At 45.8% G+C, this 25540-nt stretch overlaps 1 protein-coding gene across 1 annotated transcript in view; it reads left to right on the forward strand.

Moving 5' to 3' along the window:
* Positions 1 to 1052: 1052 nt before the first annotated feature.
* The window catches only part of Arhgap25 (Rho GTPase activating protein 25), an 80834-nt gene continuing 56346 nt past the window's right edge, over positions 1053 to 25540 (forward strand). The window contains exon 1 of the mRNA XM_057770623.1: positions 1053 to 1367. Coding sequence (XP_057626606.1) covers positions 1307 to 1367 — 61 coding nt within the window. The 5' untranslated portion in view covers positions 1053 to 1306. The remainder of the gene's footprint in view (positions 1368 to 25540) is intronic.

Here is a 25540-nt window from a genome sequence, read left to right on the forward strand (position 1 = left end):
CTCAGAGGTGGCCAGTGGGAAGGGAGCGAGTGGGCCTGGATGTGTGGCCTGTATGTGGTGATTATGTGGAGAGGCCTGGGGTCTGCAGGGACCTTCCCTGAAGTCCATGAAATCCCTCTGTTGATTGCTGCATTTACAGATGAGGGCCTCGAAACAGGAAATAGTCAAGGAACAGACCCAAAGCTGCACAGCAAGAAAATGGTAAAGCTGGGATGTGAACAGCAGCAATCTGTTTCTAGACGCTTTAACTGCTAGGTCAAGCTGGCCCTGTTAAAGATGTGAAAGCCTACCACAAGCTGAACTAGATAGAGTGAAGGCTGAATTAGTGATCATGGGGTAACTGCCGTGTGCCAAAAGTCTGTACCAGGGGCCTCTGCAACAACTCGGTACACCCACGGTCGGTAAGGAGCCTGTTTTTCTGAAGAAGACATGGAGGCCCAGGAAGATTCTTCCAAAGGGGAAGGGAACCTGGGTCATTAACAGTGGGTCTGGTTGTAAATACACACAATGTACACAAGGTGGAAGAAGCATTAACCCTCTGCGTGGTTCTGCTCAGCTGGAATCAACTTTATCAGTGGAGTGGGTCCTAGTCCCCCATGCTTCAGGTGGGGTCACCAGGAACCTTTATCCCAAGCAGATGAGAGCTATGCAGGTCTCACACAGCAGGGATTTTAAAGAATTTTAAAGCTTTCTGCCTGGCTGCCTGAAAGTTTGAGGCAAGTGCACAGGAGTCGAGGCACGTGCTGAGAGCCTTGGGATTCTCTCTCTTTTTAAATTAAAACCACACACAGCTTTATGTCACAAACACGCTCTAGCTTTACAAGAATTTCTAAATGTCTTCTGAGGAAAGTGTGCTCATAACGCCACAACGCTGAAGCCACCCACTTCCTCAAAATTGCAAGGAAGCAGACAGTTAGAAAAAAAAAAGCAGAGGCTGTTGTTTATCACAACTTCGCTTCAGTAAGGCCTGAGATTCTTCCGCGCAGCGCCCTGCTTCCCACAGGGCAAAGCGTCAACTGGGATATTTCTGGTGAAACTCAACGCGAAGCAAGATGCCAGCCCTGGGGGACTGTGGGTGGGATTAGGGGAGCTTGGGTGCCATGCACAAGTGACAGATGGATGGACCTTCCGTCTGAGAGAAAGGAAGAGACACGTGGGCAGATCAGCCTGGCATGTAAGAGTGCCTGCGAAGCAATCACTAGGCAGAGAAGGCAGACGAACCGAAGGGAAGATCAGAAAAGCCAGAAGGGCACAGACTGTGACACACTGGCCACTTGACCAGCCACTCACCCAAATCGGAAGCAAGATGTCCCTGAAGTTGCCAAGGAACTGGGATTTCAACTTGAAAGCGGAGGCTGCGAAAATAGGTAAGGTCAGGGTCCAGGTCTTTTCCTGCGGGGGTCTTATGCTTGAGCGCCCACTATTTGCATGCCGGGCTGTGGGAGCTCAAGTCAGTACGAGCAACAACACTGAGCTGGGTGGAAATTTGCATCCAGGTAGATGTGTTGTCTGAAGTTTCAGCGTGCTCTCCTGCCCAGAGGTGGGGTGCATGAATCAAGGGAACTTTGGTGGTCTTAGGCTGTGTCTTGTATACAAAGTTGAGATTTCATTGATGTCTCTGACTCAGGAAGTCGTCAGTCAACTGAATGGCTTCAGTAAGAGCACGGAGATTGCAGTATTTAGTGATTCATCTGTGAGTGAGCTTAAATGAGTGTCACATTTGTGAGCCCAGGGGTCAGCGAGGGGCTGCCTGCAGGAAGGAGGAGACACGAATGAGGAGAGAGCGTGGAGACTTTTGAAGAGCGAGAGCAGCGTTGTAGAGGAACAGAATGTGAGCAAGCTCAGGAGAGGTGAAAAAGACAGACTTGGAACATTCTGAGATGTTCTGGCTCTCAGCTCATACCATTTTCCTCTAACAATGACAATGACATACTGGCTCAGATCTATTGTTGGTTATTATATAGGTGTCACTTTGTTTGTTTGTTTGTGGGTCTTGTTATGTAGTTCTAGCTGGCCTAAAACTTGCTATAGAAACTCATATTCATAGAGACCTATCTGCTTTGCCTCAGTGCTGGGATCATCGACATGGCTTGCATATCTCATGTTTCTTTTCCTATTAGATTTTATTTTTAAATTGGTCACAGTCAGATGAAACAATTGGGCTGAAAGTGGTCGACTAGGTTACACACACACACACACACACACACACCATCTACACAGTGAGATAACTCGATTTTAGACATTGGTGTTAAGGTGCTTGCCGCAGCTTGGAAGGATTTTGCTTGGAGGAAAGTTTAGGCTGATGGTTCATGGTAGTCGGTGTGTTAAATGGTCCACTGGAAGCTCACAAATGGGAAGCAGGTCAGAAAAAGGGCTTTGAGATTAAACTGAAAGTAAGCTGAGGATCTTGGTGAGCGGAAGACCACATTACCAAACAAAGCTGGGACTGTCTAAGCTCATTCCAGAGATGAAGAGCAGGCAAGTGGTCTCTGTCCTGTCCACACAGACATCCGTGTCTGCTATTCACATCCAGTTTGAAAGTAAAGTCCATGACTGGGTCCCCGTGGAAATGTCCTGCCCTCTCGTGTAAAGGCACCCGCTCCCTTCCCATCCATGTTTCAGCTGCAAATGGGAAACGTGAGAGAATAAACGTTAGATTATTTTCAGAGATACAGAAAATCAGCACGTGGGTTAGGTGGAGAGGGATTTTAGATTTCTACCACTGTGGGCTCAGGAGGGGACCCTGGGATCCTGCACTCTTGTGAGCATCCACCTGGTGAGATTCAGTTTCCAGGGTTAAGTGCACAGGTTCGAGTCACTGTACAGGCAGCACGAGGGCACAAGTTAGGGTCACTGTGCAGGCAGCATGAGGCAGAGGTTAGGGTCACTGTGCACACAGCACGGGGGGACAAGTTAGGGTCACTGTGCACACAGCATGGGGCACAGGTTAGGGTCACTGTGCAGGCAGCATGGGGCACAGGTTAGGGTCACTGTGCACACAGCACAGGGCACAGGTTAGGGTCACTGTGCACACAGCACTGAACCTAGTGCTTGCACCAGGTGGGCAAACAGGGTTTGTTGACTGAATGAAATCTGATTAACAGAAGGCCATATTATTTAGTGTTACTCAATAACTTATAATACTAAGTACCTAATGTCATTATCCATGCCATCTACATGTTTGCCACCATGCGGCAGAGTGTCATACGAACTGGCATCCATTTCATAAGTAGCCCCCTCTGAGGAGAAGGAGCTTGATTCAGTTGTGAGATCTTCAGTCCCTTCTCCCATGACCAGATCCAGCGGTAGGAATCTATTTGTCTATATGTTCGAGAAGCCACCTCCATAGGAAGGGCTGTGTAATTGGGAGTCTCACAGGGAAGTCAGGGACTGTGGTTTGCTGTCCTGGGTAGTATGGTGGAGGGGGATCGGGGCTTCTCTGCCTGGCCACTGTTGATATTTGTGCCTGGGTAATTCTTATTACCAGGGCTTTCCTGCACATTGTAAGACAGTTAGCAGCATCCCTGGCCTCTACCATCTTGCACCACAGCAACCAAAAATGTCTCCAGACATTGCCAAGTATCTCCTGGAGAGAGGAGGCTGTAATATTTTCCCTGGACCACTGTACCAAAGGGTTACAGTTATAAGGTCATGGGCATTGGAGCCCATACATCATATAGTTTAGTTTTAGGAGGGTTTTGTTAAGATGTGACTTGAAGGGGATGAGAGAAAGCTTAAGAGTTCCAGGAATGGCTCTTGATGGGAAAATATAAGACCCAACCACTGTGGAGCCCAGCAGGGAGCTGCTTTTCCTTTCGGTTCCTCAAATCTTGAGTGCTGAACCAGGGCAGAGGGAACACCAACATCTCTGAGACTGGGGAGGACTCAGCAGCTATGATTTTTCTCAGAAAATGGAGGGTACCCTTAGAGTAAGTAACGGAACTGCCAGGAGATCCCCACCATGGCCTGGGTGCTCCTGGGGCAGAGAAGAGAGAACATGAACGAGGCCACCTTACTCTGACCCATCAATCCTAAAGGGGAACAGGAGTTAGAACTAGAGGGTAAAGGCGGCGATCAGGACTTGAGGTGGGACCCAGGAGCACATCTTTCTTCTTGAGATGTGACATCATCCACCACTTTAGTCTAGCCATTTGGACTATGACGGCCTGCCACTGTGTTCATGTTCACATCTGGTTTTCTTTTTCTTTTTTTTTTTTTTTTTGGTTTTTCGAGACAGGGTTTCTTTGGAGCCTGTCCTGGAACTAGCTCTGTAGACCAGGTTGGTCTCAAACTCACAGAGATCCACCTGCCTCTGCCTCCCAAGTGCTGGGATTAAAGGCGTGCGCCACCACCGCCCGGCTTCACATCTGGTTTTCTAACATTCACACGTTTGTACTCCCTCCCTTCTGCCTCGCTGTGTGTGCCATGCGTGTGTGCACACAGAGGTGAGAGATCAATCTCAGCCATCATTCCTCTCAGCGGCCTGGAGTTCACGCAGGCCCGGATGACAGTTAGCGAGCTCCACAGATGTGCCCATGTCTGCTTCTCCAGGGCTGGGATTGCGAACACCAAGCACAGATGGATATACAGATCCACAGAAGTGAGCGGTTAAAGACATCTCTGAATTACTGGACAGCAGGAAGACAACACAAATAGTAATACTTGCCCAATAAACCTTATGAAAATATGTAATTTTACTCTTCAGAGGGTGCAAGTAAAAAGCACCGTGGCAATTCATTCTCGTCTACTAAATCAAATAAACAAGAAAACCAGTTATTCCAAGTGTTGTCCATGACATGGTGCAGAGAGGAATCAAGCCATCGCGGAGAAGTGCTTGGCATAGCTCGCCTGAGCTGATGATCCACAGCTCTCCCCATGTCATCTTTCTCTCCTGAGACGACATCCTAGAGACGCCCTGTGCATGTCAGTAGATTAATGTGCAGGAGAAATCTGTGTGTTTATCAGCAAGGGAGTGGTTTAATGCTCAGTAGCATCTTTATGAGATGGAACATGGCCAAGAGCAAATAATTGCGGTTATGCGCAAGTGAAACTGACCAGCAGTGACTTATTTTGGAGTTCCCAGAAGAGAGTGAAATGCACCCACGTCCAGTTTAAAAAGTACATAGGCTTATAGCAATGCTATAAAGGAAAACAGAACTACATGATGTAAAATTCAGGGTTATTGCTCTTTTGGGAAAGAAAGGATGGAAACCAGATGTGTGAGGTGTGAAGGTCCTAGCTCAGCAATCCACACATGTGTGGTTCTATGTCAAATGAACAATACCACCACCACTTCCAGATACATGGTAAACCATCAAAGACATGCAAGGTTTGTGAACAGTGGTTAACTATGGGAAGGCTTCACTAGTGAGATGCACTCACACACGAATGTGCTATTACCCTGAGACTTAGACTAAATGCTTAAATTAAGTGTCGTGTATGAGGAATAAGTGTTACTGTGTCATTAAAAATGCCACTTCCCAAGTGCTTAACCAAACAAGTTGGCCAAGGTCTTCACACAACACATGATCCTTTAGCAACGGGCTCCAAAGCCCTACATTGGCTGTAGAGGCTCCCCTAGGCTAGGACCCGCCCTTGCTCCCCCACACATCTCACAGATGTCCCAGGGAACAAGTATTTCTTGAGTGAGTGCCATCATTCTACAGCTGCTGGGTCAGCCGAGAATGCTACTGCTCCCCAGTAAGGCATACTAGTGCCTCATGGTTCAAAGCCACCTGAGACAGACATGTTTGTGGGTTCGGTTTTAGAGATCTATTTCCACTTGTCAAATGTAACAGCCTGCCTCTCGATCACCGAGGTCTATTTTCTGTGGCTCTCACCACTGTGCTCCCTGTGCTGAAGATTACCACACAGGCAGCAGAGTCCTGGCTAGAAACACACCTTCCTTCACTGTCACCAAGAGGGGTACTCAGTCCAGGAACCACACCTGTCTTTCTGCAGAGGTTACATCATTGTCCCTTGTCCCTAGGCTATTGTCAGCTTACTTCTAAGTTGTTAATGTTAAGTGGGGGCAGAGCCTTTCGGTCAGTTGGGTAATGAAGGCTGAATGTCCCCTCTGGGTCTCCTGCAGTGGCTGCTGGGAGAGGATGGACTTTAGAGGTACAGGGAAGAAACACCTGTTTTCTACCCACTCACACACTGAGTGCCATCTGCAGACACTGGACAGTCTACGCTTCCTGCTAGATTAGGAGCTGAGTGGCAAGGTAGGTGAGTCTCAGAATCCAAGTCTCTTAAATGGGTCTGAGTTGAGATGGTTCTGGACTTCAGTAGCTCACAGGAGTTCTGCACAGCATGTCTGGTCTCACACAGTGCTGCTCACAAAGCATCATCAGAATTCCGTGGGAGAAAGCCGTGGGGGAGGATTCGGGGATCTGACGGGAAGGATAAGTTGGTGACAACAGTAACTTGAGGCTGCATTTTCATTTCCTGGCTGCCCAGTCCCCAGTAATCACACAGACACTTTTATTAATTACAAACTGTTTGGCCTATTAGCTCAGACTTATTATTAAGTAGCTCTTTTAAAATATATTTATTGTTTTATAACTTGAATGGTTTCAGACCAGGATATATTTCTTTTTTTTTCTTTTTCTTTTTTTATTAATTAATTTATTTAATTATTAAAGATTTCTGCCTCTTCCCCGCCACCACCTCCCATTCCCTCCCCCTCCCCCAATCAAGTCTTCCTTCCTCCTCAGCCCAAAGAGCAAGCAGGTTTCTCTGCCCTGTGGGAGGTCCAAGGACCACCCACCTCCATCCAGGTCTATTAAGGTGAGCATCCAAACTACCTGGGCTCCCACAAAGCCATTACGTGCAATAGGATCAAGAACCCATTGCCATAGTTCTTCAGTTCTCAGTAGTCCTCATTGTCCATTATGTTCAGTGAGACCGGTTTTGTCCCATGCTTTTTCAGTCCCCGGCCAGCTGGCCTTGGTGAGTTCCCGATAGAACATCTCCATTGCCTCAGTGTGTGGGTGCACCCCTCGCAGTCCTGAGTTCCTTGCTCGTGCTCACTCTCCTTCTGCTCCTCCTTTGGATCGTGAGACTTCAGTCCAGTGCTCCAATGTTGGTCTCTGTCTCTGTCTTCTTTCATCGCCTGATGAAGGTTAATATTCAGGGGGATGCTTATATGTTTTTCTTTGGGTTCACCTTCTTATTTAGCTTCTCTAGAATCACGAATTATAGTCTCAATGTCCTTTATTTATGGCTAGAAACCAAATATGAGTGAGTACATCCCATGTTCCTCTTTTTGGGTTTGGCTTACCTCACTCAGGATAGTGTTTTCAATTTCCGTCCATTTGTATGCAAAATTCAAGAAGTCATTGTTTTTTACTGCTGAGTAGTACTCTAATATGTATATATTCCATACTTTCTTCATCCATTCTTCCATTGAAGGACATCTAGGTTGTTTCCAGGTTCTGGCTATTACGAACAATGCTGCTATGAACATAGTTGAGCATATACTTTTGTTGTATGTTTGGGCATCTCTTGGGTATATTCCCAATAGTGGCATTGCTGGGTCGAGAGGTAGGTTGAACCCGACTTTCCTGAGAAACCGCCACACTGCTTTCCAAAGTGGTTGCACAAGTTTGCATTCCCACCAGCAATGGATGAGTGTGCCCCTTTCTCCACAACCTCTCCAGCAGAGGCTATCATTGGTGTTTTTGATTTTAGCCATTCTGACCGGTGTAAGATGGTATCTTAATGTTGTCTTGATTTGCATTTCCCTGATTGCTAAGGAAGTTGAGCACGATCTTAAGTGTCTTTTGGCCATTTGAACTTCTTCTGTTGAGAATTCTCTGTTCAGCTCAGTGCCCCATTTTATAATTGGATTGATTAACCTTTTACGGTCTAATTTCTTGAGTTCTTTGTATATTTTGGATATCAGACCTTTGTCAGTTGCGGGGTTGGTGAAGATCTTCTCCCAGTCAGTGGGTTGCCTTTCTGTCTTAGTGACAGTGTCCTTTGCTTTACAGAAGCTTCTCAGTCTCAGGAGGTCCCATTTATTCAATGATGTCCTTAGTGTTTGTGCTGCTGGGGTTATACGTAGGAAGTGTTCTCCTGTGCCCATGTGTTGTAGAGTACTTCCCACTTTCTCTTCTATCAGGTTCAGTGTGTTTGGACTGATATTGAGGTCTTTAATCCATTTGGACTTGATATTAAGTAGCTCTTACAACTTAACTCATTTCTATCATTCTATATTTTACCGTGAGACTCATGGCTTGTTACCTCACATCTCGCTTTTCCAGCAGCTGCTTGCATCTCTCTCAACTCTGCCTTCTTTCTCTCTCTATCTCTGCTTGGATTTCCCACCTAGCTATATTCTATCCTGCCATAGGCCAAAGCAGTTTCTTTATTAGCCAATGCTAATAAGACATATTCACAGCATGCAGAAGGGCATCCCACATCAGACATCCCACAACTGTCCTTTTACACACAGGATGGCTTGAAAGAGAAAAACTTTGCATGAATTAGCACTATTTGGGGTTACCTAGGTAACATGAGCTATGACATGGGAGGGTGCAAAAGGCCCCAGCTGTGGCCATAACAACAGAGCCCAAATGACCCCCAGGGTAAACTGAGAAATCATGGACACCACAGTAAGGGTCAGGCCATTTAGTTTGGTCCCATCACAGAGGACAGCAGCGAAGTCTTGCAGAAGCCCAGGAAGAACTGAGATAAGAAATCCACAAAGAGAAAAGAGACTTCGCCTGCCCCCTCTCCTCATGCTACTTTGCTCTTTGAAGAAAAGACTCTCACAGGATTAGCAGCCAGATCTAGGCAGCTACCCTATGTCTTAGGACCCCGCGGGTAAGTAGAGGCATACAGGGAAACAATTGCAAGATCGTGCTGAGAATAGCTGCACGGGTCACAGGGGACGTCACAAAGCCAGAAATCTTCTGCCACCATCTTCATAAGATACTGACCATTATTTCTTAAACTTTCTCTGATTATGAACTTTTTTAGCCCAGGGAATTTTTGTACAATTTCGGGTACATAGGTATTTTAAATTGGTATACAAATAAGTATTTATTGGTGTTGATTCTTAAATAAATTTTCCAATAAGTCTGTGGTGCACATATAATTTTAGCACTTATTGAAAACGAAAGCACATTTACACACTAGTGAGAAGGATGTATTTGTTCATTTCTTGCACAGGGGATTCAGTCTTGGCCGAATATTTGATTGCAGAACACAGAGGATCTTCAAGGGTTTTCAGAGCTGTTTTAATACTTTGGTTTTATAACTCAATGCTGAGAATACCACTTTGCATAAATATATAATATAAAATGGCTTGGCACTGGGAAGATGGCTAAGTGGTTAACCAAACTGTCTGCTCTTGCAAAGGACCCAGGTTCTCTTCCCAGCACCCACAAAGCAATTCACAACCATCTGTAACTCCAGTTCCAGGAGACCAGGTGCCTCTTCTGGCCTCTGCAGCCACCACCCATGCATGTGGTGCACTTGCATACTTGCAGGCAAACACTCATACACACAACATAAGAAAAACAAATCTTTATAAAAGTAAAAACAAGATGGCAAAAGTATGTTTAGGGCCATTTCAGAAATTGCTAGAAATTCTGCCCCATTATAAACCAAAATTCATGAAATGATTTCTTTTAAATGAAACTCAAGTAAGGAACTCAAGTTTTAAAACCAAGCATTCCAACACAATCCAATCCAAAACATACATTAATTCGATGCTTACATGCTGAGGAAGGACGGTAGGAGAGTGGTTTTTAATTGAAGCATTTTGCGACTACACAATTTTTTGTACGCCTTGTAAAATCCCTGCCATAATTCCGTGATAGTCTCGAGTCTGAGTCAGATGTACCGCCAGTGCGTGCTGGTTCTGTGCGATGCAGGCTCCGCGCAAAGGGTGCTTGCTCCGTGTTCAGAACCAAGACCGCAGTGCATCCTGGGATACAGCGTAGGAGACAGCCGTCGCAAGCACCTCGTATTCATCGTTTGAGTTTGAGTTAACTTTTTGGCCATTGCATATTCAGAAGGTTTTTACTGTTGCCATATTTTCCACAGCCCCCACATCAGTTACATGAACCTCCACGGGGCCACAGCCCATAGATTAAGAACACTGAGTATACGGTTTATATTCTTCAGTGAGTCTCAGACTTCCCTTCAGGCCTATGTTAATTTTACTGTGTGGTGTCTCGTGCATGTTTTATATCGTTCCTATTCAAGAAAGGAACCAAACTGAAAGGGCTTGTGATCTAACCCCAGTACCCACCCCTTCCTCTTGCACTTCCCAAGTGTATCACACTGCAGACTTCAGCTGACTTCTTCACTTGCTCGCTCACCCTCTCTCTGCTCTGGGCTTCATCACCCAGCCTGCTGGAAGTCAGTTTATCTCTGGAAAGAAAATATAATGGTTCTTTCAAACAATTTCAACAGGGAAGTTGACTCTTTTGAGATGATATCTGTGGATGCTTCTGAGCTCGCATGATATAACTCAGTCCTGCCAACTAATTGGTCGATTTTATCAAAGAGTTTGTTCTTTACTCTGTGGACCTACTAGTGAAGGTGCGCCTCCCGCTGCCTGGAAGAGTGGGCATGGGCATGAGATTGGCATAGGGTTGGACTGTCTGCTGATGATCGATAGACAGGAAGGAGGCCAGCATTGCCTTGGATGGTGCTGACAGTTGATGGCAGACCTGGGACACATGGCTTAAATTCTGCAGTAAGATTCATAACACCTATGCGTTATGAGAAAGGACTGAAGTCTTTTCCTGCACATCACATACGTGACGTACTCAGCAAACATCGTGTCCTCTGTTTATAGACAACCTCATCTTTAAGCTTGGATCAGACCAGCAGCTGTGCTTGGGCTCCTTGCAGAAGAAAGTCCACTGAGTGTGCTCTGGGCTATGCTCTTGGGCTTTAGTTTTACTACAAAACTTGGTGCAAGTTTTCCGGTTTGGTAGTAAGGACTGCCAAGGGCCAGCAGCTCTGAGATATGACCCCATGTGAGAAAGCTTTCTGAGTCTCCTTCTGATAAGTCACCCATCGGGACCTACTATGTTCCCCTTTCATCTTGGCTTCCAGGAAACTGAATCACGCCAACTTCTACCCATGGATTAGCAAACTCACCTTGCTGGGCCTCAGAGAGAATTTAGGTGTTTTTTGAGAATGATTGTCCATGAGAACATGAAGATACCACAGCCCCTTTCTCCGAAGACAGCATATAAGAACACGCAGTGTATCGGTTCCCCTGCTCGTGTGTCCTGTGGGCAGAGCTCATATTTTTCAGCAGCAACTTTGCGATCTGAACATTGTGATCTGTCTCAGAGGGGCTTGAAGAGCACTTTCGCGATGAGGACCGTTCCTTCTAGTTTTGAGTGAGAACACAGCTCCACGCACACTCCTTCTCTCTTTAGAGGTTCACGGAGCCGTGGCATCTTTGGTACTTTCGGGCCAGTGACTTCATTCATTTGCCTGCCTGTTTATCCACTCACACCAGTCTGTTCACTTCTCCAGACAGGAGCTCTCCAGAGGGTGTTCTTGCCTCTCTCTGGGTATCTCCTGTGTGGAAAGCATGTCTCCCCAACCCTGCCCCAGCCACCTTACTGAAGAAAGTCTTCCTCAACCTCGAGCCCATCACAGTCTACAGAAATTGAATAGATGTGTCCGCGGGATTGGCTGGCTTTGATGAGCCCCGCACTCCTCAGCCACTCCCAAGCGTGTCCAGCCAGATCTTGTTTCTAGATGAGTCCAGGTGCCTCCGCCTGAGTGTCCCGTGCTCCTCTGAAACTCACATTTCAGGGTTGTCCACCCCCAGCGCTGAGCTCACTCTGAGTGTTCCAAGTTCTCCCTTCTATAAGCTATCTCAGCTGCCCTTGGACTCGGGGTGGTGGTGGTCTGGCCCATCAAGGTGAATTTTCTACAAGGCCACACACACTATTGGGGGTAAAAATGGAACCGGGGAAAGTATTTTTAAGCTGGAATCTTTCTTCTTTCTAGGATCTGAAAGTCCTCCAGAGACTTTGCTCACACAGCCTATCTGAGACTGTTTCTCTGGCTTTTAGGCAGCCTTCCCTTCTGCCCACAACGCTGGCAGCCACGTCTGTCGCCGTGTTGCCAGGCTCTTCCCGGAATCACACACAATCCCAACCCTTATATATCCTGTATCCAGCTCCTAAGTTTGTCATTCTGGGTTTGGGTATTCGTCCAACTCTGCCCCTCCATCCCCGTTGCCATGGTTACCACTCTCCTCCTGGGAAGCCTAAACAAATTGCCCAGGTGGGATCAGTTCTCCCAGGAAGTTGTTCCATTTTGGTCCTTTTTCTTTATCCTGGTTGATAACTATTATTGGGTGTCTGTTATGTGCTGGACATTCCACTCACCTCAGGACTCTTGGAGATAAGGAGATTCTGACAGTTTCTAGGGATGGCTGCCATGAAAGAGTGGTTTCCGGTCATGGCAGGGATGCTGCGCATGTGAGCTTACGGTGGGTGTGACTGCACACATAAGATGGGGTCAGCCACAGTTCCAGCCTGGGCTGGGGAGGGACTCATGAGGTCCCACCCCTGTCTGAGGAGCTGTTGACAGCTGATGGCTGCAGAGGGAAGGAGAACCAGTTACCTGTGTCCCCGTGCGCCAGTAGACAGTCTGACAGCGCGCACACTCTGGAAGCGCTAAGTGGACTCAGTGGGTTTTAAAAAAGAAAGTACGAATCTGGGAAGTGAAAGAGGTGTTAGAGCCTATGGTGAGGGAGGGAGGGGCAGGGCGGACTTGGTCAGAACGTACTACATTTCTCAAAGAATTCATTTTGCTTAAAATCCTCCCACAGTGCCTTTTATCTGAGGGTAGAGGCCCCCACCCAGCCAGAAAGATCAGATATACCACAGTGACAATCATGTGATTGCCTTGACAACATTTAAAGAGCCAACCCAGAGTTTGTTCTGTAAGGCCCTTATGTTGATGCCTATCATTCAAGCCTGGGTGGGCCTAAGAAACCTTCCACTCCCAGACTGCATTCCCACTTACAGCCAGCAGAGGACGCCCACAGACAATGTTCTGTGGTGACATTGCTACAGGGAGACTTCATCGGTTTTCCTCCCATATACTTCCCCAGAAAGCCTTGGATTTAACCAGTTCTCCGAACAGTATGCAGCTCCCCCACGCTTCGTCCTCCTGTGACCCGAAATGCCTAGCAGTACCGAACGGAAAACGTAACCACCTGTCTTCTCAAGGAAAAAGTAGCCGTCCAGATTAAAAGATTTCTTGAATGAGAGGAAAAAAATCTTGATTTGGGAAGCCATTCCTAGCGCAGAGATGGGGTTGGGATCAGATTTGAGGACAGAGTCCTTGAAGACACACACACGTGGATCGGATTAGAAGCTCAGCCCACTGCCATCCCTGACTCTGCACATTCTACATCAGTGTCTGCAGGGGAGTCAGTCTGCTGCTTTGTAGGCTATTAGGCAAAGTCTCCTGTAACAAGGACAGACCACTCACTGTACACTGCCATTTCTGACTTCACCTAAGTGACCCCCACATCCTGTATACTTAGTTACCTCATTTACCCATTCTCTGACATCACCCCCTGCTTCAGGCTTATGCCCATCACCCTAAGTGGGCAATTACAGAGTCACTGAGACCCTGACTGATTATCTGTGCTATGATTGCAAAATATCTGTGACTAGTAATGCTAAAGTTGAGATTTGTGTCTCACAGCACTGGGCGTCGGGAATCCCAGTGCCAAGGTTGTTGGTGGTGAAAAGCTATTGCATAGATAGCACTACCACTGGCGTGATGAGAGGTGGGTACCACTGGCGTGATGGGAAGTGGGTAAAGAGAGGTCACACACTGTGACTTCAGAGGGTGGAGGAGCAGAAGAGAGCAAAACCGCTTCCTTAAAACACTTCGTAAGGGTCCTGGGTCAGTCAGCTGTTTGCTGAAGAGTCAAAATGTCCAAGAAGGTACTTGAAGAGAAAACAAAAACTTATTTCACCCCCTGTTCTGAAGATCTCTGTCCACTGTTGTCTAGTCTTATCTCTTTGGTGTGAAGTGAGATCCAACATCAGGGAAGACTGATAGCTGAGCAAAAATGGTCATGTCATGGTGGGCAGGGAGCAGGAGGGGGGATGGGGCAGGGACTATGGACAAGATGTGTTCTCCAGAGGGGCACCCTGCATCCTCCACCCAGATCCAGCTCCCCAGAGCCCACGCGGCTTTCCAGAGTCAGTGGATGGATCCACTGTACGGTCAGCATCCGTAAGACCCAGACCTACTCAATAGCACCACCAGCTAGAGACCAAGCCTCCGACACAGCGTCCTCAGGGCACAGCTCACATCCATGCTGTCCTTAACTCTGTTCTCAAGGGCAGCGCTCTCCTTGCTCAACAGCTTGCTAAGGCATAGATACTTTGGGAGTTGAGTTTCAATATGAATTTGGAAGGGGCATTCATCACTCAGACCATGGAATCTATCAACCAAAGTTACTTTTCTTTGCCCCAAACTCTTGCTGCTGAAGGTAATTAATCGTGATTGCCAACCTGATTGGAATAAGGGCCCCTGGGATGAGATGAGTAAGACACAGCTGTGAGTGTGTCCATGAGGGAGTCTCTAGAATCCACTAGAATCTAGTTTTCCCTAGGAACCCAGGAGGAATTTAAAAGGAGAACGAGAGAGAGCTCTGTGGCAGCTACTTTCTCTCTCTGCTCCCTGGCCACCATGGGTTCCCTTGCTGCCCCATGATAGCTAACACTCTGAAACCGAGAGCCAGAGTGATCGTCCAGTTTTCCTCTTAGGTGTTTATTGTGCTTTCTCCTTCTCAGGGCCTTAACGATTCCTCATACTCTTTCTCAGACTTTTACATTTCAAAATGAAAAATGTGCCAGCGAAGTGAGAATTGCCCCTCTCTCCTAACACAAAGAGATTTCACCTGTCCCTACTTTTACCTCCAGTCTCCCTCCTCCCACTCTCATCAGTCTCCCTCCTCCCACTCTCACCAGTCTCCCTCCTCCCACTCTCACCAGTCTCCCTCCTCCCACTCTCACCAGTCTCCCTCCTCCCATTCTCACCAGTCTCCCTCCTCCCACTCTCATCAATCTTCCTTCTTAACTCTTTTTTATTTATTTTATTGAGCTCTACATTTTTCTCTGCTCCCCTCTCTGTCTCTCCCCTGCCCTTTAACCCTCTCCCATGTCCCCATGCTCCCAATTTACTCAGGAAATCTTGTCTTTTTTACTTCTTATGTAAAATAGAACCATGTATGTCTCTCTTAGGGTCCTCATTGTTGTCTAGGTTCTCTGGGATTATGATTTGTAGGCTGGTTTTCTTTGCTTTATGTTTAAAAGTCACTTATGAGTGAGTACATGTGATAATTATCTTTCTGGGTCTGGGTTACCTCACTCAATATGATATTTTCTAGCTCTATCCATTTGCCTGCAAATTTCAAGATATCATTAATTTTTTCTGCTGTGTAGTACTCGGTTGTGTAAATATACCACATTTTCCTTATCCATTCTTCAGGTGAAGGGCATTTAGGTTGTTTCCAGGTTCTGGCTATGACAAACAAAGCTGCTATGAACATAGTTGAGCACATATCCTTGTAGCACGATTGAGCATCCTTTCGTATATGCCCAAATGTGGTATTGCTGGGTCTTGAGAATTGTTGTTTCCTAATTTTCTGAGAAATATCCATACAGATATCCAAAGGGGCTGTACCAGCTTGCATTCCCACCAGCAATGCAGAAGTGTTCCTTTTCTCCACAACCTCTCCAGCATAAATTGTCATCAGTGTTTTTAATCTTGTCCATTCTTACGGGTATAAGACAGAATCTCAGAGTTGTTTTGATTTCTCATTTTTCTGATGGCTAAGATGTTGAGCATTTCCTTAAGCGTCTTTCAGCCATTTTAGAATTCTCCATTGAAAGTTCTCTGTTTAGGTCTGTATTCCATTTTTTATTGGATTATTTACTTTTTTGATGACCAATTTCTTGAGTTCTTTGTATATTTTGGAGGTCAGTCCTCTGTATGATGTGGGGTTAGTGAAGATCTTTCCCATCTGTAGGCTGTTGTTTTGTCTTGTTGACCATGTTCTTTGCTTTACAGAAGTTTTTCAGTTTCAGGAGGTCCCATTTATTAATTGTTTCTCTCAGTGTCTGTGCTGCTGGGTTATATTTAGGAAGTGGTCTCCTATGCCAATGCATTCAAGCGTACTTCCCACTTTCTCTTCTATGAGGTTCAATGTGGTTGGCTTTATGTTGAGGTCTTTGATACATTTGGACTTGAATTTTGTGCATGGTGATAGATATGGGTCTATTTTCATTCTTCTATATGTTGATATCCAGTTATGCCAACACCATTTGTTAAATATGCTTTCTTTTTTCCATTTTTTATTTTTTGATTCCTTGTCAAAAATCAGGTGTTCGTAGGTGTGTGAATTAATATCCGGGTCTTCAATTTGGTTCCATTGGCCCTCCTGTCTGTTTTTATGCCAATACCCGGCTGTTTTCAGTACTGTGGCTCTGCAGTAGAGTTTGAAGTCAAGGATTGTGATGCCTCCAGAAGTTCCTTTATTGTACAGGATTCTTCTGGCTATCCTGGGTTTTTTGCTTTCCACATGAAGTAGAGTTCTGTTCTTTCAATGTCTGTTAAGAAGTTTTCTGGGATTTTGCTGGCCATTGCATTGAATCTGTAGATTGCTTTTGGCAAGATTGCAATTTTTACTATGTGAGTTCTGCCTACAAGAGCATGGGAGATCTTTCCACTTTCTGGGGTCTTCTTCAATTTCTTTCTTTAAAGATTTAAAGTTCTTGTCATACAAGTCTTTCACTTATTTCTCAGGTCCATTTAACTGGAATTTTTTCCCCCAACTCTTTACTCTGAGGCAATGTCTGTCATTGAGGTTGAGGTGTGTTTCTTGTATGCAGCAGAAGGATGGATTCTGTTTTCGTATCCAATCTGTTAGCGTGTGTCTTTTTTGATCTAGTTTATTTAGTGTTCTGCAAGCTTCTTATATCTCCATAGGCATATCTTTCTTTAGGTTCAGAAATTTTTCTTTTATGATTTTGTTAAATATATTTTCTGTGCTCTTTGAGTTGGATTTCTTTTCCTTCTATACCTATTCTTTGTTTGGTCTTTTCATGGTGTCCCATATTTCCTGGATATTTTGTGTTAAGCTTTTGTTAGATTTAATGTTTTCTTTGACTGACGAGTCTATTTTCTTCTGCTTCATCTATATGTGGTTGTTCCCGTCACCCTGTTGGTCACTTTGTGTTCCTGGAGGTCACTCGGTGTTCCTGGGGTTCGTTCTGCATTACTAGGGGTTGTTCAAGCCTGTTCCCATGGATATTGCTTGCTTGGGGCTCTTTCTGCTGAGGCTGCTTCCTTGGACCTGCTCTGGCAGAGATTCTGGTTCAGGCCTACTCCCTTGGAGGTCCCAGACTCATGCCTGGACCACATCTCCTCCCACTCTCACCAGTGTCCCTCCTCCCACTCTCACCAGTGTCCCTCCTCCCACTCTCACCAGTCTCCCTCCTCCCACTCTCACCAGTCTCCCTCCTCCCACTCTCACCAGTCTCCCTCCTCCCACTCTCACCAGTCTCCCTCCTCCCACTCTCACCAGTGTCCCTCCTCCCACTCTCACCAGTGTCCCTCCTCCCACTCTCACCAGTGTCCCTCCTCCCACTCTCACCAGTCTCCCTCCTCCCACTCTCACCAGTCTCCCTCCTCCCACTCTCATCAGTCTCCCTCCTCCCACTCTCATCAGTCTCCCTCCTCCCACTCTCACCAGTGTCCCTCCTCCCACTCTCATCAGTCTCCCTCCTCCCACTCTTATCAGTCTCCCTCCTCCCATTCTCACCAGTCTTCCATGCCATATTCTCCACACCAACCCCAACTCAGCAGTTCTTAAAAAGAATCAAATCATGTCATTTGTTCCTTCAAACTATCAATACATTTAGAATTAAATTAAAAATCATGGTCTTCATCTATAGGCTAGGCCTGCCCCTACCAACCCAGCAGCAAGAGCTCTGGTGCTGTTGTCTGTGCCCAGGCACACTGACTTCCAGTTCTGCATGTGCTCTGCTTGGAGTATTCTCAAGGCTGGGCCTTTGTTCTCCTTGAAAGACCCTTTCTGAGATTTACCATGGCCTCCCCACTACTCATTCAGCTTTAGTGAAAGCACATCTTTTCAGAGAAAGTGTCTGATGAGCTCCAGCGTCTCAGCATCCCACTCTGTGTCTTCCTGATGTATCTGATGAGCTCCAGCGTCTCAGCATCCCGCTCTCCGTGTCTTCCTGATATGTCTGATGAGCTCCAGCGTCTCAGCATCCCGCTCTCCGTGTCTTCCTGATGTATCTGATGAGCTCCAGCGTCTCAGCATCCTGCTCTCTCTGTGTCTTCCTGATGTATCTGATGAGCTCCAGCGTCTCAGCATCCCGCTCTCTCTGTGTCTTCCTCATGTGTCTGATGAGCTCCAGCGTCTCAGCATCCCGCTCTCCGTGTCTTCCTGATGATGTGACTTCAAGTCTGAAATTATCTCATTTGTTTGCATAACTGCACTGTAAACTCCCTATAGACTTTGTCTATTTCTTTTACTTTCAAATTCTTCAGGAGTCAGGATATGTCTTCACATGGCAGCTACCACCAAAAATGCTGTGGGATAAGTGTTTTTTTCTGACTTTCCTTTATCACTAAATTAAAATGAAACCAAAGCGTATTTATTTTAGTTTTCTCTAGTTGTAAAGAGGAGCTCAGGACGCTTGTTCTGTCCCGTCCAGCTAGCTTATGCCTGAAATAACCACACGGAAATCTGTATTATTAAATCACTGCCTGGCCCATTATTTCTAGCCTCATATTGGCTAACTCTCACATCTTAATTAACCCATTTCTATTATTGTGTATTGCCACTTGACTGTGGCTTACCAGCATGAGTCTAACCAGCATTCATCTTGGAGAGGTGAGTCATGGTGTCTGCCACACTGACTTCTTCCTCCCTGAATTCTGTTCTGTCTACTCCACCCACATAAGGGCTGGCCTATCAAAAGGCCAAGGCAACTTCTTTATTTAACCAATGAAAGTAACGCATACACAGAAGAACCTCCTATACCATTTCCCCTTTTTCTGTTTAAACAAAAAAAAGGCTTTAACTTTAACATAGTAAAATTACATATAGCAAAACAGTTTTAAAGCAAGAATTACAGTTACAATATTTATATCTATTTTATCTTTTATCATAACAATGGAAAACTATAACTATCTATTCTTCAACTCTATCAAAGACTCCAGAAGGATATAATATTACCTAAATAAACAAGAAGTAAGCAACTTCCAAAACTCTAGAAATGACAAGAGACATCTCGCTGCCTGTACAGTCACCCAAAGTTCTTTTGTACCATTGGGGCATCCATCTTCAGCCTACAGGCCCATAGTATTCAGCAGACTTTTCCATGAAGCAGGAAATTTTAAAGACAGTTCAGTCATTTTTTTTGTATCCTGCAGAACGTCTCACAGACTCTTTTATGAATTAGGAACCCCGAAAGATCATCTCACCTTTAGGCAAGTTCAGCAGTCCTCTCTCTGCGGGTTCTTTGTGTCCAGTCTATACGTCAGTCCAGGCAAGAGCAGTTTCTTGCCCAAATGGCTATCAAACTCCATAAGGAGCCTCTTCAATGCCCATCTTCCTCTTGAAGTAGCTGGTGCTGCCAGAAGATGTGTCTCATTGTCATAAAAAGCACTAAGTTATTAAAACATTAAATGCCATATTCTGTAGTCTTTGAAAGATATGAAGAATGCCTATCTGAAATATATCTATGCACATCTAGAAAATCTAACTAACATGACTACAAACTTGGCTATTATAGATGATTACCTATTAACCTATATTTCCTAATTAAACGTTACATTTTAAAATGAACTACACAATCACAATACCTTAATCAAGATCAGAAATACATATACATATAACAAAATTGACCTTAAATTTCTACCAATAAGGCAACATTTATACCAATGCAAATTATTCATATCTATATCATCTAGTTGCTGTTCTTATCAGTGTCAGATCTGTGGCTTGATGTGGAGCTTGTTCTGGCATCCTTAGAGGAAGAGGTAGACTTTTGGTTTTGGAAGATAATTTGGACACTGGATGGGAGGTGACCGAGTATGTAAATATTCTGAGGCCTAGCATCTCTACCACTGCCTGGGATGGCAAGGAATACTTCTTGCTCCATCATCAGAGCAGAATTCCTCCACTCTTTGGAGGCTGGGTCTGTGGGTATCCTTTTCACCTGCCTTCCCTTCCCTGCTCATCTCTAACTGGTCATTGGTTTTCTTCTTTACTGTCTAGGGAGCAGCCAACTCAGGAACTTAAGAACAATTTTAAACAGAGGGCTAGAGGTAAGATCAACAGTGTAGCTTAGTTTTCCTCATTGGATAAAAATTAATTCACACTCATAGGGCGGTTTTTCTGTTTTTGAGAATTCCACTTAAAACCCTGGAAATTTCAGCTTGAAAAGACTGGTAGCCAAGTGGAGCTTACCAACTACATACCCAGAAAATACCTCCATTGCCTGTCTATGATGGATGTAACATGCTTGCTTGCCGCGCCAGCGCGGGCTGGAACCAAGAGTCTCGGCGGAGGGTGTCCAGGTTGAATGAATACACAGAGCAGCAGGTTGAGGTGGAACAGCTTTCTTTATTGTCTGCTGGGCTGGTTTTATAACATGGCACCAAATGAGGAGGGGGTTGCGAAGGGACTGTAACCTGACCCTGGCAGGGATCAAGGACCGGTCACCATGCACTCAAAATTCCTTCCTTCCCCGCTCCAGGAGCAGAGGGAATTTATTATGTTTTCCTTGCAGATAAGCACCTCAAATGGGGGCAGGGATATCAACTCGGGGCTGCAATTCCCACACTTGCTCCTCTAGACACTTCATTAAAACTTCATCCTACCTCCCTGTGGAGAGGTTGGGAAGCTAATCAGGGACTCTCTTGCAGCTAAGATTCTGGAACAAGATTATGTGTATTGGTTAAACCAGCTAGATAAGATCAGTTAAGGGAAGGTGTCTTCCTGTGGTTCCACCATGGCTGTATCCACTGTTGGCCAAGCAAGATCTCTAGAATTTCCTAGAAGCTACTCTTGCTGTCCAGCCTTATGTCCATGCCACCAGAGCTGTGGCAGTCATCTCAATGGTGAGGCAATTTCCCAGGAGGTGGTTTTGACCTCCCCTGACAATGGAAGAATCAAATGTTCTGGCTTGTGGAGGTATTCTAGGTGAAAAGAACTTGCTCCTTCAGTTCCTCTAAACATTTTATGATCATCCAAGTCTTCATAAATCAGTTATTTCTTGCACTAAACTCTGATTTCTACAATGTTCCATGCTGTGTTAGTAGAAATTTTGTACATAATTCTCTTCTCTACACAGATCAGCCTCCCCGCCACTATCAATGACTACTTCCCCAGTCCCTGGTACTCTGAGCATCTCAATAGCCAGTTAGTGCCTACAGTCTCAGTGATACATCATGCCATTCAGACCATTCACTTGGGAAGAGAGAGATCTATACCACTCTAGCTAGCTTTTCTGTGGATTTTTGCATAGAAAGCCCACTAATGGTGGCTTTCTATAATAGTTACTTTTCTCATTGGTGTGACAAACAGAACCAGCTTAAGGTGAGACAAGTTTACTCTGGTTCATGGTTTTGAGGAACTTCAGGTTGTTATCGGTGTGTTGGGAGAGGTCTAATGGCATGAAAGACTGTAGCCAACAGTGAGCATGGCTCTCAAAGGCCTGGAGCCAGCAGTGTGCATGGCTCTCAAAGGCCTGCCTCTAGGGACTTCTTTGTGCCCACCAAGCCCTACCTGCTAAAGTCTCTACAGCCTTCAAAATGGCACCATAGCTTGGGACTGGGCATTCAAACATCGGCCTGTCGGGACAAATCAGATTGAAACTGTAACACCTTGCATCCTTGGTCGTCCCAGGTACCTCCTCTGTGGGGGCCTCTTTCTTGTCTCATTAATAGCTAAGATCCCTGCCATGGTGCCAGCTTTGCAGTGTGCACTGGCAGCCTCCTGACCACTTCTAGTCTGTGGCGTGCACATGCTTTGCTTCTTTTCTTTTTCCCATGAAAGCCTGTTATGTATTAACACTTTCATGGTTCAGTGCGCTCACCCCAGGCTCCAGCAGATGAAACAGCGGTGACTTTAGGCTCTAGGGATGAGTGCCCTCTACCTCTCCCCTGGTTAGCAAATTTGGCTGCTCTGGGAGCCTCTCGTACATTACCACACCAGAGATGCCAACTGAAGTCACCTGGGGAGACTGGAAACTTAGAGATTTTAGATTTTAAGTAAGTTACTATTGTGTGTGTGTGCGAGTGAATGGATTGTGCCACCATGGGGCTGCCAGCCAGAGGAGACCTTTCAGGGTTGAGTCTCTCTACTGTGAGGTCTAGAGACTGAAGTCCTGTGGTCGGGCTTGCACAGCAAGTGGTTTTACCTACTGGGCCATCTCACTAGACCCAGAAACTCAGACTTTCGTCAGCTCAAGTGATCAGACGTGCAGCAAAGTTTGAGGTTTGCTGCTGTTGGTGCGGTATAGGCAGACTCAGAACCCGGCAGCATTTATGTTGAGTGGAGGGGAGACCTGGAGCAGGACCTGAGAGCTTATAATTTTGTTGCTCCATTGCAGCAGTGATTTTGACTTTTAAAACATTCTCCTTTCTAACAATGTCTATTTTAATAAAGGGTTGCTTGTATTCTAGAGTAAAGCTTGAGGAATATGCAGCTGTCCTTGAGAGAACAGTAACTGAGTTCTGCTAAAACCAAGGGGGATGGGTTCTCTCTCTGTGTGTAGAAGGGTGTGAAGGGACTGTAGAGACTGAGCCGTGTGTCAACAGGTCCAGGGAAAGGAGGCTGCACCCCTTTTCCCTCCTGCACCCCTTTTCCTCCCTTGACTGTAGGGTCTCTAAGAACCTCCATGCAGACTCCAGATCTTGTGTTCATTGTTTCTCACTTGTACTTGTTGTTAGGGGGCAGCTTAACCCCGACCGTAGGGATTAAGACATGTTTGTCCTCAGTTGTCTGCAGAAACCGGAGGGTGTGCTCATATCGGGTGGTAAGGCTGTTGGCTTGGCTTTTTTCTGAGTGTGTCTGGTTTTCTCATTCCCAACACAAGCTACATGTACAAAGACTTTGGATGGAGATGAGATGGGTGGGAGGGGCCAGGACTCCAGTGTGTGAATCGGGAACGTAGTGCTAAGGGCAAAATGGAAAATCGGAGGGTATTAGGCATGAATAAACACAGCTAAGCACCACACTGGCATTCGGTACGGCCTAAGAAGGCAAGTCCTGCCCCCTAGTGGCCAACAGTTTTCCTCTTCCTTTTCTCACACAGGACCTGCTAGCTCCCTTTCTGTTCCAAATGATGTCAGAGTAGCTTAAATGATCCCTAGATAACATCGATATCAAGTCTACCATCAAGATTTCCCCCTTTGTGCTCATGGGCTGTTTCAGTGAATCCACGCCCTTCCCCAGAGGTTGTATAAAAAATGCACGTGAACTCGCCTATTCCCCAATGAGGTCTGTAACCTCACAAGGGCTGAAAACATTGCTGTAGGTTTCTAAGTGCAAAGACAGCCCTTCCTTCTTAAGAAGCAAAGCAGCAGGGACTTCTGTTGATGTGCTCGCTAGGCTGTGCAGGTGGCCACAGCCTCTTCCTTAGTTCAGACACTGTGGTAGTATCGCCCTCACTGTTGAGGGGGAGGGCGTGTACTGCTCCTGCCGCCACATGTTTGGTCCTTAAAAAGGATGGCAGAAAAATCACCCTCCACCTCCTCACGTCTGGAAGAGACACTGGGGTTGTTTCTGACTGGTAGAGATTAATACATAGACTGCTGTGAATATCTGCTAGAGACTTCCTGTGACCACGAAGCTTCACTTCTCTTAGGTACACGCCGAGGAGTGTGACTGCTGATGAACCTGAGCTTAACTCCGTAAGATACTTGTCAGTTGTCTGTCAAAGTGGCAGTACCACTTCCTGTCTGAGGCCTCCCAGGAGAGCACCTGCAGCTCCCAGCTTGCCAGGCTGCCTCTCAGGTTTGCCCTATGCATTCTAATATGTTTGTGTTGGCATCCCACTGGGTTTTTTTTACATTTTCCTAGTGAGTAATGATGGATAGATAGCATCTTTTCGTCTGACAAAGTGTCACTCCAAATAGTTGGCCATTTTTAAGACTGGCATGTTTTCTCAGTGATGTCTTTAAAGAGCTCCCCTCCTCTCTTCTCCCTCTCCTCTCCCCACACTCCTTCTCTTCTTCCGCCTTCTCCTTTTTTCTTTTTTGGAGAATGTTTTCTTAAATTCGCCGTAGGAAGGTATCAGACTGGCAAGTTAGCGGAGTGTGATCTACAGGCAAGAATCTGCGAAAGTATGTTCTAAATTCAAGTCCTCAGTCGGATTCCTGTCACTCTGCCACCTGCTGTTCAGTCTCTTAGTGCGTGCCAAAGAGTGAAAAGTGCCGCTCCTGCTGACTTGTGCTTGTGCCAACATTTCTATGTTGGTTTTAGTGTCGAGTATGGCCTTGATGATCTCAGCTCAGGAGACTCTGGGAGTAGTAGATACCTTCCATAAATACTCGGGACTCCACGCCTTTCCTTCGCCTCCTTCCTGCAGTGCCTTGTAAACATCTTTTATGTCTTTTATGTCTTCCTCCCTAGCACGGCCCACGAGGACACGCCACAATTAGACGTAACAAATATGGGTTTCCTGTGTCTGAACTCTCCGCCCTCCTTTTCCAGGCCTCCCAAAGATTATAAAAGCAGCCTTTCTCAAAGAACAAAAGTGCTGGAAGATTGGGTAGCTAGTGCAAACTTTACGGCAGAACACGCTAGAATATCACTCTGCATCCTCTGGAAGCTCATGCCCCCAAATGCTTCTACCCCCCCCCCCAATAACAAAAGTCAGAAACGCATCAGCTGACATTTCCCTTTTAAGGCAGTGGGCCATTTGTTTATAACTGTGTGGCAGCACATCTTCCCCTGTACTAAGGGTTCAGATATTCTTAGAGGCTTTTCCTGAATCTAAGTGCAACTTCCTCCTGCTTCCCTTGGATCTGATCGCAGCTGATGTGAGAAGGAAATGCCAAGGAAGAGAGGTAGAGAAGATGATGGCTGAGCTAGGGAGAAAAAGAACGATTCATCCAGAAGCACATGAAACAATGGCTTTCCCTCATCTTATTTTCAATCCATGCAACTATTTACTGTGCCATCGAGAAGTCTCCTCGGTAAAAGTACTTGCTACATGAATCTGATGGCTTCCATTTTCTCCCCATCCAGACTCCACAGTGGATGTAGAGAATAGTTGCCCTTTGACCTCCAGTTATACACACATGCACCATGACATGTGCGCACATGCTCACACATATGCGTGTGCACAAACACATGCATCAGACATCCAATAATAATAAGCAAAAATTAAACATTTGCTGTTTTTCTAATTGTATACCAACTCAGTTTATTATAAATTATACATAAGCTATTTTATTTTTGACAAATTTCTATTTC

This window comes from Chionomys nivalis, chromosome 1 (genome assembly GCF_950005125.1).
Source record: "Chionomys nivalis chromosome 1, mChiNiv1.1, whole genome shotgun sequence".
Taxonomy (NCBI): Eukaryota; Metazoa; Chordata; class Mammalia; order Rodentia; family Cricetidae; genus Chionomys; species Chionomys nivalis.